This window comes from Anas platyrhynchos, chromosome 3, assembly GCF_047663525.1.
Source record: "Anas platyrhynchos isolate ZD024472 breed Pekin duck chromosome 3, IASCAAS_PekinDuck_T2T, whole genome shotgun sequence".
Lineage (NCBI taxonomy): Eukaryota > Metazoa > Chordata > Aves > Anseriformes > Anatidae > Anas > Anas platyrhynchos.
In genome coordinates this window covers 38,852,925-38,866,383 of record NC_092589.1, presented here as the reverse complement: position 1 = coordinate 38,866,383, position 13,459 = coordinate 38,852,925, and the positions used below count along the sequence as shown (strand labels likewise).

At 40.5% G+C, this 13,459-nt stretch overlaps 1 protein-coding gene across 2 annotated transcripts in view; it reads left to right on the top strand.

Moving 5' to 3' along the window:
* The window catches only part of TTC7A (tetratricopeptide repeat domain 7A), a 165,165-nt gene that overhangs the window by 102,265 nt on the left and 49,441 nt on the right, over positions 1-13,459 (top strand). For both annotated transcript variants that reach the window (XM_027454067.3, XM_072035724.1), the window contains 2 exons: positions 8,287-8,403; positions 11,675-11,772. In XM_027454067.3, the coding sequence (XP_027309868.2) occupies positions 8,287-8,403; positions 11,675-11,772 (215 nt within the window). The remainder of the gene's footprint in view (positions 1-8,286; positions 8,404-11,674; positions 11,773-13,459) is intronic.

The window sequence follows — 13,459 nt, the reverse complement described above, 5'->3', positions numbered from 1 at the left end:
CAGTCTTGGGGGACAGGAAGTCCTGGCACTGTAATGAGTGCTTCAGCTTTGCCCTGTTACTGCTCTTTTCTTGTCTGGCAGGATCTCAGCTCGGCAATTAGAGCCCCTAGGCCTGGTTTCCTTTTCCGTTTCTGCAAATTGAGAGTTATTCCAGGGGTTGTGACAGCATGGTCATTTCTTAGTTCTGTCCTTCCAGATTAATTTACTTTTGGTCAGGGCAGGCTGGATTTACCCAGGAGCATGTCTGATGAAATTCTGAAGCATCAGCCCCAAGAGACGAGAAATGTTTTAAAGGTGAGGTCAGTTACTGGGGGGCTCAACCTGCTGGCCTTCCTGTCCACAAATAAATAATTCTCAAGGTAAGAGCACCAGTGTGAAGGGATTACATGTGAAAGATGTGGGGAAGGTGATGAGGAGGAACCCAGCTCTTCCAGTGCTTTGCAGAGGTCATTCCCATTGTCTGCTCTGCAGTGAGAAGCACAGAGGGCTGAAGTGACTTGCCCAGGTTTGGCCAAGAGGCCGTGCTGTGGCAAGAAACAGAGCGTGGCTCTCCCATGTCCCCAGCACAGGCTGTGTGATACTGGCCCCACTGCCACCGCTCTGCATACTTGGGAAGCTATACAATGAACTCTTACCTAATTCATGATTGAAATTAAATCGGAGGGAGACCTCTAAGCTCCTGGCCTTTGGATGCTTTGGAATTGTCCCTTAATTTTCAAAGGTCCTCATGAAGTGTTCAGTGCAATGGGAAATATTGCATGTAGTTGGACCCTGTCAGGGAAAACACAATTTGATAAAACCCACTCACATATTAAACCTCCACTTAAAATCTTATGAAGTGTTGCAAAGGAAAGCCTAGTGTACAGTCCTGAGGGGAGAAGTTAATGTCAACACTGCGTAGTGAGAGCGTTAACTTCTTTTTCTATTCAGTGTGAAGGTAGTAATTTGGCTGTACAAGCAGTTAATGTTGAGTAAAGCCTCACTGTGTCTGCGTGACGACAACCTCCTTCCAGTGTCTCCTAGTGGTAACAAAAGTCAAAGGAAAGAACAAGCAGTTGAGGCCTGATGTTCCCAGGCAGGTCAAGTAATCCCAGTGAGCTCTGTCAGGCTGCGAGTTTGTGGAGTCCAAGCGTGATTGCAGGTGGGTGGGAGCAAGGTTGGTGTTCCTCCTTGATTCTTACATTCTTAACCAAAAAAAAAAAAATGCAAATATAGAATTCAAAACGAATGATATAATTGAAAGGAAATGAAAGAAAGAATGCTGATCACCTGGCTTTGTGCCTCATTTTGGAGGAGTATGGCTAAATACAGTTCACTTCTGAAGAAAGATGGAGACAAAGGAGATTTTCAGTGTTTTGTTTTCCAGCAAATCAATGTGCTTTTTCTTTCAGCAGACTATTAGTTAGTTGTTCTATTTTCTTTAAGTGACAACCTGCCTGGGTTTAGTGGATAAAGAGGATTAGTTACAAGACCTCCTTCCAAGTGTCAGGAGCCGTTTATGGATGGGCAGTATTAATGCTGAATGATATTTACCCTCTGCACCACGAGCAAGGAGCCAAATGCCGAAACAGGTGCATGAGGTTACTGGACTGGCCACAGACATGTCTGCCTTGAGAAGTGATCTTTGTGGCCATGCAGTTTCCTTCCTACCCTATGTGCAGTAACCTGCAGGGTGCATTGTATCATGAAAATTGACTTCATCGTGCACACTTGTAAATAGGTGAGAATCTGCCTCTGAAAGCTGTGCTCATCCTGTGCAGTGCTGTTGTAGCTGATGGAGCATAATTAGCTGAATTACTGCTGTGGAGGACCTGGGCTCTGAATGGGACATTCTTCTAAAGGAGATGTCAGCTCTGAGCCTCCTTGTTTTTCTCAGCTGAGGTTTATTGTTCTTGTTTTTATTTTTATTTTTTGTTCATATTGGAGGGCAGATGGGCAGGGAGCCATTAAAAAAAAAAAAAAGAAAGAAAAGAAAAAGAAAAAGACTGTGTCTGTAAAAGAAGATGATCGATTTATTTTTGTAGGGAAAGTGATAGATAATATGGCACTGCGTGAAGTTATAAAGGGAGGTTGCAGTCAGCGCTGCTGGCATTAATTTAACTAGAGAATGTGCCCTTAAATGTCAGGAGACTGCAAGAAGCACCGAGTTATTTGAGAAGACAGCAACTTTGATGTTGATGTTATCAACAGAAATGCAGGAGATTAAAAGCAGCTCACCAATCTTGCCAATTTTTTCTTATCGATAACGTGACAAGGGCTTTAGCAGGTGCTTTGGGAAGGTTAATGAAACCATAATGATTATGGTGAAAGAGTATACTTGAACTAATTGGCTTGTATAGGTGACTCACCACCAAAGTTCAGCAGCTGATAAACTGAACAGCTAATTCGCTGTGAAGAAACTGCAGTTCCAGAGATGCTGTCCTCTCGTCCAGAGGACAAGACCAGACAATCTGGGTTATAAAAAGAATGCAGGCTGCAGTTTTATTTAGGCCATCCCAAAATGTAAAAATGGCCATTCTTGATCAAACTAAGGGTTTGTCTGTCTTCAGCAGGGTGTCTGGTGAATGCACAGGGAAAAGCATGTAGAAACGTGGCAGGAGGATGATCCTTCCCCTCCGATGTCATCCCGGCGTCTGTCAGCTGACTGGTACAGAGGCTTTCGGAGCCAGAGGTTGCATTAGGCTGTGTTTAATGCCTCTGATGGCTCTGTCATCCATGAATTCATCTAATCCCTTTTTGAACCTGTTTATATATTTGCTCTCAGAACATCCTGTAGCAACGGGTTTTGCACTTTACTTTTGCTTTGTATGAAAATGCACTTCATTTGCTCTCTTTAAATCCAGGGCTTCATTGCTTTATTGGATATTCCTTACTTCTTTCATTAAAACGACTGACTGCTTTGATTTTCTTCAGGCTATTCCTGACTTTATAAATTTGTCATCTCTTCTCCCAGCCTCTTTTCCAGGCTGAGAAGTCTATTTACTAGCTCCATGTATCAAAAGCATTAAAAAACTTGGATTGCTCTTGTCTTCTCCATCCTCTTCCTAGTTCTGTTAAATCAGTCTCTATCCTGTATCCACCTGTAGCTTCCTGGGCATCCCCTACCTTAGAGGGGAAGAAAGCAATTCAAGAGTTCAGTGTCGAATCCATGTTGCCTAGTTCCCCAGGGAGCATCCTTGGGCTATCAGCCCTTCCAGGTCGTGGCATTCCCCTGCTTTTCAAGGGAGCTGGCATGGATTATTTATCAGTGCTCCTTTATAGTAAAGGGCCACGTGTAATACTAAGAGCTAGGGAGGGTGAGCTGGACCGTGCTGCTCAGCAGCACCTGCACGAAGCCATGCTGCTCCAACACCCCATAAATCAGTCACTGGATAAACTGCTTTTGCTGTCCTCAGAGCTTTGCCTAGGACTCTGGTTTCTCTCTCCAGGCAGATGGCTGTAAACACACACAAACAAACATGTACATGCATCCTGCCATTTAGTGAAGACACGCCAAGTACAAATAGTGGTTGCAGAGGTTTGGTATCTCTTTTCTAACATCCATAATTGTCCATCCAGCTCTGGTGAACTGGAAGCGTTAAAAGCAGCCAGTGGATGGCTAAATGTAAAGATAAACAACTACATAACGCTCATTATTCCTAATTTAGTTTCTCAAACTTGAAGTCAGTGGAATGTGTTGTTGTTTGTTATAGTGTTAGTATTATTTATTGCTTGTCACATGGTAGGGCACGGAGATCCCATTGTGATGCTGTGAAAATGTATGGCTAAAGGGCTACATTTAATTCTAAACACTCCATTTTAAAGCAGCTTTAAAAACTCTTAATTAACTACTTAATAAATCTTTATATACTCTTACAGCTTCCAGAAAGTCAATGGGTTATTACTAAACATAGCATTTCCCAGCTTCTTCCACAGATGTGCTTGTAACCATTGATAATATGCTGTATGCACATGTGAAACCTTCTGCTAATAAGTATTAACTGTTCGTTAATCAATGATTAATAAATGAAATCTCAGTAATTAAATTCTCAGACATAAGCAAGAACAGCCTGTTTTCTTTCTGGGTAGTAGGAAGAGACCTTAGAGGCTGAGCATTTAGCCATGTGGCATTAAAAAGTTCTCAGGAGGGCTAGGTAGGAGTTTTTGGCCAGACCTTCAGACCTGCTGAGATCGGCCTTTATGAAGACAGATGTTGAATGCCTGCTGAAGTCAAACAAAACAGCTTTCTTTCTGCTGAAAATTGTCTCAGGCCTCCCAGTATTCCAGCCCCTAATTTTGTCAATGCATGGCATATTACAGTGATATTTCTGTCATTTATACTACTGAAATGGTGAAACCTAATTTTGAATTTTCAGAGCTTCAGACAAATGAATTTATCTCAGCAAAGTCAACTGTATACAGATTTTAATTTGACAGTTAATGTTGCTGTGATAGATCGGGATGCTTACTTGTGGCAAGCAACCTGACCTTACAGCAGGGAACAGAGGCTTTTGATACTGTCCACGTACGTGATAAAAGAAAACCTGCTCTGAGAGGGAGCTTCGAGTCCAGTATCAAGAGTAAGCACTGGTTATTTTCCATTGTTCCTGTCCCTGAAATGATACACATTACAGGAATGATTTGTAGGGTTTTAGCTCTCTTTTCTTATGCTTATGTACCAGTAATTTATATGTTTGCTTTAGCCCAAATCACTCTGTTTTCATTTTCAGAGGCTAACAGAATTACCAATGACTGTATTGATAATCTCAGGGCTATTTTTATACGTTGAATCTCTTTAAGAGTCTGCTCTGCTTAACATTACAAGCTTCATACAAAAGTACACTAAAATGATATTAAGAAAATACAATAAAGTGAGATCTGTGCATACGTAATTTTTTATTTGTGCCCCTGGGAGTTCAGTGCAGACACTGATAGGACACAAGACCCATTAGATTTATTTGTAGCAGGAGTGCTATCTCAGTAATAAAACTATAAGCTTGAGATAAGAGTGATACTGTGTCACCTACTTCACTTCAGTGGTTTCCCTGTATTCTTATTTGTTTTTACTGGTGCCAAGCTTACTAGGAGCTGAGAAATACAAACAGCATATAGCACGTATAGCCTAATGTACTGATTTTATTTCCAGCATGCAATTATGTTTAATTGCATTGTTTGCTACCCTTGTCAGTATAGTTTGATTCCTTTTCCTACTTATGTTCTTCCTGCTTGCCTTTTGGTTTTGCTATGCTATTACACGATAACATGAACAGCACTATGCCAGAGGCAAATTACCACAACAGCTAACCACGCTTGGCATCTCCAAGACCTGGTGGTAGTGTTCCACTGCAGAGATAGTTGCTAAAGTTATGTGATTTTTTTTTTTTTAACCTTTGTGCTCCTATGTCCTACAACTGTTGATAATATTCTGCTGAGACTTTGTTTTTGGGAGAGAGTTGCTTTTTTCCTGTTTCACTAGTTTTCTTCTCTCTTGAGGTAGAACGTTGCATCTTCATCCAAAGAAGCTGGTATGTACTCACTGTAACCAGTAAGCATCAGAATGATGGAAAGAAGAATGCAGTATTTCTTTCTAATGTTTAACTGTGATGTTTAAATATACCGTGTGGTAGATTTAATTGCCTGTGGGTAACTAAGCCATCTATATTCACACAGATATGAAGTGAAGGAGGAACACTGTTAATGTATCCCTCCTGTATAGCAGTTCTGTTAACAGATCCTTCATTCCTGTATTTCATTAATATTAAGAGTGCTATCCTTTATCATCCATGAGTGTGGTGTTACTCAGGGATCTGCTATGATTATTTTCTTCTCTAGGCCCTGGGGTCCCTGACCACCACTATTACACTGCTGCTGCTGTCATACAGTGGTTAGGAAAGTCATTTTAAAGGCTTACAGATGTTTAGAAAACATTGTGTACATCTAAAATAACATAGATTGTTTGTTGTGATAGTTCCTTGGACTGGTAGAATATTTTTCATAAATTAATTGCCAGAAGGACAGCGGGTGATGATGCAGACCCATCCCACCACAGAGCACCGTCCAAAGGATCTTGCTTAGATGCCTGTGCATCAAGCCCACAGCTTCTGTTTGTGCAATAGCATCGCTTTACAGAAGTTACCCCGTATTGCTGTAAAGACTTCAAGGATTACAGAATTCACTGTGTACACAAGGTAGATGCTGCAGAAGTTATTTGCTTTCAGAGTTGCATGTTTGCATTTACTTATAATCTTCATTTGACTAGTTTCAGCTTCCAACAAATCCTTGGATCTTCTGATGCCTTTTCTGTTAGGTCAAACCCTCGCAATTAGACATCTCTTCTCTGTGCAAGTGCTTGCAGACTGGGGCAAACATTTTCTTTGCTGTTCCTTGGTTAAACTAAATCAACCAAGTTTCTTTAGGTCTTTGATGAAATGTATGTTTTGGTGCTCTGTTCATAACCTTTTTCTGAACCTCATCCAATTTTTAGTCTCCTTTTAGAGTTGAAGACAAGAACTAGACACTGGATTTTAGCAAGCATTTTGTTGTTGCTGGGAACCACATCTTCCAACTCCAACTTGATTGTGCTTCTGTATAAGGATGCTAAGGATCGCTTGACCTCCCATCCATCTAGTGTGATACATATTCCTTGCTCTCAAGTTTGTGATTTTGTATTTGCCGGTATTAAAACACAGAGCAGTGTGTATCCACTGGCCAGTTTGCATAGTTAACCACTCCTATGAATTTTGTTTCATTTTTGTTTTAAGTGTGTGTCCACTGTAACATTCTTTGTCCCATCAAAATTTTTGATTTGTTCATGGATCTAGCCCCAAAGTGAGTAACTGAATCATAACAAGGGCACTTGCTTTCATTTAGGGACTTGAAGTAGAGGGGATGTTTTAATTAGCATTTGTTTTGCTCGGGCCAGTAACAAGAACATAAAAGGTAAACACAGAGTAGGGATATAAAATTGTAAAGGACAGAATGAAATTCCCTTGATTGCGAATATTGATCTTCCTTTCTTAGCCTAAATTTGTACCTGGGGAATTTAGCTGATAGCCTGAGCTGTGTGATCAAACTGCAGCAGTGTCCACAAGCAGACTTTGCTGTAGCAGATAATAAGATTGGGTTGTGTTTTGGTGACTTTTTTCCTCCTGAAAAAATAAGATTTATTCATACAGAACGGGACTGCTATTTTAGCACACGAGCGTAGTTAAGAATTAGAGACTTGGCTGCAGATTTCTAATTATTGCAAGTGAAGAATCTCTTATTCAGCTGCAAAGTCTTCTCTTATAAGAGATTGCACCTGCTGTTGTCTCTTCCTGAAGTTGTTTGGGTTCCCCAGGGGTCTGCAAGCCCCCATTCACAGTACTGGCTTTTAAGATTTTTGATGTTAAGCTGTTGTATGTGTGTATGTACATCTAGTGGATGGATTGCTGACTGTATTGAGCAAAATCAAAATATATAGATCTTGGACTTTGTTAAAACATTTAAAGTAGAGACGTAAATCTACTTTAGTACATAAGAAATAAAATCAGTGATCTTGGCAGTTAGAAAAGGTAGAAGTTTCCTGAAGGATGATGTTAAAAGCCATACTAGCAGCAAGTGGGGGTTGTGTCACTACTGAATCTGTCTTCTAACCTGAGCTTGACCTAATTCTGCTGAACTCCCATAGTCTGTGCAGGTACATAGTCTCTAGGTATAAGAATAGTAGCTAAACTTATACTACCTAGAAAAAAAAATGTGCAAGGGCTATTAGCTGACTTACCTAGGGGGCATAAGATGATGTCAGCTGGGGTGAAGAGGAAATATTTCCTTCCTGTTGGGCATTACATAGTTGTCTGGGTATATTAAGCGTATTGTGCTTTTTTTTTATTTGTTTTTTTCTCACATTTTGCCTGAATTTCATTATATAAGCCATTGCTCTAGGAGGATGCCAGACTAAAAAAGCAATCTGGGTTATGTATTATGGCGATTCCTTTTTATTTTGTTTTTAATGCTGTCCACAATAAAATGAGATTCACTGTATGTTTCACCTTGTTAGCTTTGTAATGCATTGCTTTTAACACTGTCCTGCCAGCTTTGTGACGTAAATTTGACTGCAGCTGAGGAATATTGTTAATCCTCTCATCTCCTTGTGGGGAATCAAACTTGAGCCAAATGAAATGTTTTGTGTTCCGGTGTTTTCTCTTGGAGCTGGACGTACAAAGGAAGTAAAAAAAATTGCTGGCTGCCAGGATCTCGTTAGAGTGATACTGATTCTCCACATTTGAGGTGCCAATAAAGCAGTTGTTGTTCTTTTTCATCTTGCAGCTTACTCTTCACCAAAGTAAAACTGGAATGGATGCATAAAGGACCTGAGGAGGCTCTGGTGACATGCAGGCATATGTTGCAGTTGTGGCAGATGGTATATTCTGTTTTACAGCACAGGTAGGTTTTCTTCACAGTCTAACAAGTTCAGAGTTTATAATGGGAATACAGTTATCTTTTTTAATTGTCCAGTTACTTTGCAAAAAGGGTAACAAACAGTACTGTTTAAAAAAGTCACATTTCAATCCATGATTAAAAAAAAAAGTTTAAACAATGTTCCCTTTTTTGTTATCTTTTTCACCTGCTTCCCCTCCAAAAGATAAAAGTTCAGAAAGTATGAAAGTAACCAGCTTGGATTTTCTTTTTTCCCATATCTTTTGGTTATTGTCCCAGTCGTGATACCACTGTACAACGATCTTGGGAATGTTATCCCAACACTATATTTACCTTCTACCTGTAATGTTCATAGGACTATGTTTGATGGAGAGGACAGCATGCTTAATGGAACACTCATGTCAGGTGTCAAAGGTTTTATTGTTTCCCTGTTTGTGCATGCACTTACATAGGTTTTATAAACACCAGAACTGGGTGTGCAGAATGATGCATGTCTATGTACAAGTGTTCCTGAGGGATTCTTGGTAATTCCTTGTTGGTTTAGCTAATGAGCAGCAGACCAAACACTAAAATCAAGGTGTTTGCACAGTGCTAGAGAAATAGTCTCTTACCTGCTGAAATCATTGATTTCCATAGGCTTTAATATCCTTGGCTAAGGCTTCAGTCTTGTATCTCTCACAGGAATAATCTTCATACCCGTGATTACTCCTCCTGAAGCTGATCAAATCTGCACTGAACATACAGGACTGGATGCAACTTACAGTTGCAAGGAGGGGGGTGCAAGCTTGAGACTGAAGAGATTGAGTTGGAGGACAGAGAAATAAATAGTTCAAGTATTTGGATTGCATTTGGATCTCAAGCTGTGCTTTGGCCGTTACATTTAAAAAGCCAAGATGGGATAGCTTTAGAGGCTTTTGATAAGCTTTAGCCATAGAAGCCTGAACAAAACAAATAGCTTTGCTTTTGCTTTTAGAAACTCTAATGTGTATTTCTCTGCTATTCCCAGTGGGACTTTTTGTCTTTCTCAAGAAATACTTCAGAAAGCACTTTTTATTAGGAAATAGTGCTTGAAAGGTAACAAGAATGAACTTGATACCTGCAATTTTAGACTGTGTAGAGTGGCACAGGAAGGCCCTTGTTTTAAGCAAATTGCAGCAGTATCTGCTAACAAATATGTAAAATATTCAAGGCTGGACTTTAAAAGGAACTGAAGGGGATTTCTTATCAGTGGGACGTGGATGCATACTTTTTTTAGGGCCTCTTGGAAAAGAGAAGCCTGTTCTTCTATGAGGCTCAGAACTGTTACACCCCAAACTCTCTATTAGTTCAATCAGTAGCTCATCACCCACAGAGTTAAATCTCACTTTACTTATAGTTGGTTGCATTTCTCTGACCTTGGTTTCTCAGCTGTGCAAACTTAGTGTGACTCTGCTAGACTCGGGAGCGTTTCAGGGCCCAGTATTTTCTCCCCAGGCAGGTATTCATGTGTCTTGCTCAAGTGCCCTCTCACCTTCTTCCTGATGAACCAAACTGCTGGTGCCTCTGCAGTCTTTCACAGGCAAACATTTCCTTCAGCAATTTCTGTGAGCGTTTTATCCACCGTCTCAACTACCTTTACAAACAGGTGTGGTGGAGTGACATTCAGTGTCCCACTGCCAGCCTTCCAGTGCCATCTGTGGAAGGCAAATCATCTGGCTGCTGTCCCTATGCACTGAAAGGCCGTGCTACGTGCACCAAAACGGTGCCTGGAAAGGCTCTCTGGGTTGAAGGCCTTGTACTGCAGGTTGAAGGCCTGAACTTGTACTTCAACGTGTGGTTCACTTTCAGGCCTTTTTCAGAATAAAGCATAAAGTTGTTGGAAGCTGCTTGTTTGCAGAATGTAGTCCTCATGGTTTTCAGTCTGTTTCCCTAGTTAAAAGGCTGTCCCTCTGGCTGTACTGAGATGGGTATTTCCTCTGTATCTGTCACCACTCGGTAACTTCAAATGGGACATCAGTATGGAAAGCAGTGTGTAAAACAGGGAGGCCGAGTCAAGGCAAGAGATTTGGGCAAGTAGTCAAATGGCCAAGAAGTCAGGGTCCATTAAGAGAACCTATAATATTTCATCCCAAAACCCAAGTAAGAGGTTAATTAGCCATCGTAATTACGATTACCAGTGTGATGAATTAAGTGGCTTTCAGTCCAAGAATATTAACTGGCAAGGACAAGACTTAGTTTATCTCTTGTTGTTGTTTTTCGTGATAACAGAATAATCATGTTTAAAAAATAATAATAAAAACAACAAATGGCAGTCCCAAGGTAATTCTTCTGCTGGATCAATGCAAATTCAAGGGAATCCCATGCGGTATGTACCACAAGGCTGATTGAACTGGAAGGCTGGGCATCTATCACAATGATGGTTCTGTGACATCTCGTTTCCTGAGAGAAATAATATCCAAAGGCTGAGCTGCGGGCTTGGAAGTGTGCCAGAAGAAGTAGCCAGGGCAGTCACTTTTCCTTTGGATATTTTGTCCCTTAATGGATGGTGAGAGCAGATATCATCACCATCTGATCCTAGGGGGATGGCAGGCTATGTGGTGACAGGAAGGCTCAGGAGATCTGCACTAAGTAATTTTCATTAGGCACAGGATTTTATTTTATTTTATTTTTTATTTTTTTATTGGAGTTCCCCTTTGGAAAAGCTCTGCTGTGAGGACTGAAGTCTAGAAGCGGAGCAGACCAGATAATCTTCCTTTCATAAAACAGTGCTGTGTGGTAGCTTTTATCTTCCTTCTCTGTTCAAACAGAACAAAGGTGGAAGAGGAAATAATAATCTTTCTGAAATGAAGAAATTAGCACCTGTGTGGAAGGTGGTAATTGGTCTGTTTCAAAAGGATTATCACAGCAGACCTGTGAATAAATCCTACAGAAAAAAGCAAGGGACATTGGTTCTTTTTTTTTGGGGGGGGATTGAGGAGGAAGGTGTTAATGGTTGTCCTTCTATCATCTGGCATCCTAGCTGGCAACATGTTCCTCATCCAGTGGTTGATAAAGACCCCAGCACTTAAATAAAATAAACTGATAGTGGCACGCACACTGGAGCTCTTGCTCGGCACGGTGTCTCTGAGTGCCCAGGTTTGTCATCCACTGCTGGGTGGAGGTGTAACAAAGGCACCTTCAAGAAGCACCTAAAATTTTCAGTTCCAGAGACAGTCAGATGAGATTATTGCCTGCTTCGTGGAGAACGTTGTCTCCCTGCTGAAAGGTGGCTAGATAACATGTTTTTGTTTCTTTACAGTGGCTCTGAGAAAGGAAGTAGTGTGACCGAAACACCAGTGATCAAAAAGCATAACGGACTGCATCTCACGCTCCCGGATGCTCATGATACTGATTCTGGTGAGGAAACAAGATCTGTGCTTTCCCATCCTAAATACATGCTTTCATGAGAGCGGAATGTTTTATTGTCTTGTGTGGAGGTTGCTGGGCTGGGGGTCAGGAGATTCAGATCTGTCTCTGGGGCCTCTCTGTGCTGCAGTGTGCTGCTGTGGTTTGCCTGTACCTCAGCTTCCCCGAGCGTAAAGCTGAGGTGGGTTCCTGCTTTCTTCTACAGAGCACTCTGAGACAAGCCTGAAAGGTATTAGGTGGGAGTTCACCATACTTCTGAAATAACTGTCTAGTTCAGTCCAGTTTATTTTTCTTCTTTTCCTTTTCCCTCCTCTTTTTTTTTTTTTCCCTCCAAACTTTAATCCTTTTTGGTCAAAATTTAATCCTTTTAGATCAAGCCAGCTAATACTATGGTCTGGGAAAGCTGAGTGTTAGCGTCAGTTGTGACTGGACTGTGATTTGGTCTGGGATTTGTACATGAACCTTGTGATGCGTTATTCAATGGTTAATACACACTCACAGTAATGGATATAGTCAGATGGAAATAACTGAGACATCAAAGCTAATCTTGGCAAAAAGGAGAAAGAAGACTTTCAGAGAGTGCTGCTGACTTGTGATTTTATCACAAGTCTCATGATACTTGCTGTTTCCTTTAAAACCCTAACTCTCAAAATCAGATGATTATGTGAGAAACTTGCCTTTTTATTTATGTTTTAGGCAACAACTTTCTAACCTTGTGTATGTAGAGGAACACTTGGGAAAAAAAAAAAAAGAACTTCACAGACTCAGAAACTGAAAACAAAAACAAAACAACATATAATGGTATAAAAACTTACTTTTAAAAACATTACATTTTAAACAAGTCTCATGCCTTCAGGACAGGGAATGAATGATTGTCCAAGTCTTAATCTTGAACATTTAGACTTGGTAAAACTGAAGCCACATGCTCAGCACATATAGCTGAAGACAATGGCAAGTTCGTATGTATTAAATATGTGACTTGTGTTGAATTATATTCGTTAACCTCCATTTGCACCCATCAGTGGTTAAAAAGCACTGCAAGGTTAGGTTTTGAGCATACAAATACTCAAGCATCAAAACATTATTCAGCATGTCTGCTCTTATTTTTGTTCATATTGTTAAGCCCTCGGGATCTGTATTTATGACATTATAATCTTACTGATTCTATATGCATATCTTTATGTAATTCTTAATCTGTTTATTCCATTTCCCTTTTATTACTCTTTATTGAGAGAAGTTTCTCTATTTTGTATAGGACCTTTTTCTTATTGTTTGTATGAATCTGTATTCTGTAGTCTTTGGATTACTTAAAGGGAACCTAAATTCATAATAGATGAAGAGAATATACTAAATGAATAGCTATGTGCTGTTTAGTATATTAAAAGTGGTCTGGAAAGGGGAGCAAGTACAAAAGCTTCCTGGTGATGAAAAATCATTTGGGATAGTCATCACTTGGAGGTAATTGTGAAGGTTTGCAGAAGTGCCCTCTATGATACCTGATGCTGGGCACTAAAATCAGCTTTTATGCCTGGGACCTACAGTCCTGGAGGTTTTTCCAGCTCTTGTGCTTTCTGCTTGCTCCTCTGCTACAGACCTGCAGCATCTTGTCTGGAGTCACAGCAAAACTTGGACATGTTTGGTCTCTATTTAGAGTCCTCCTAAAAGGCACCTGGGTTGG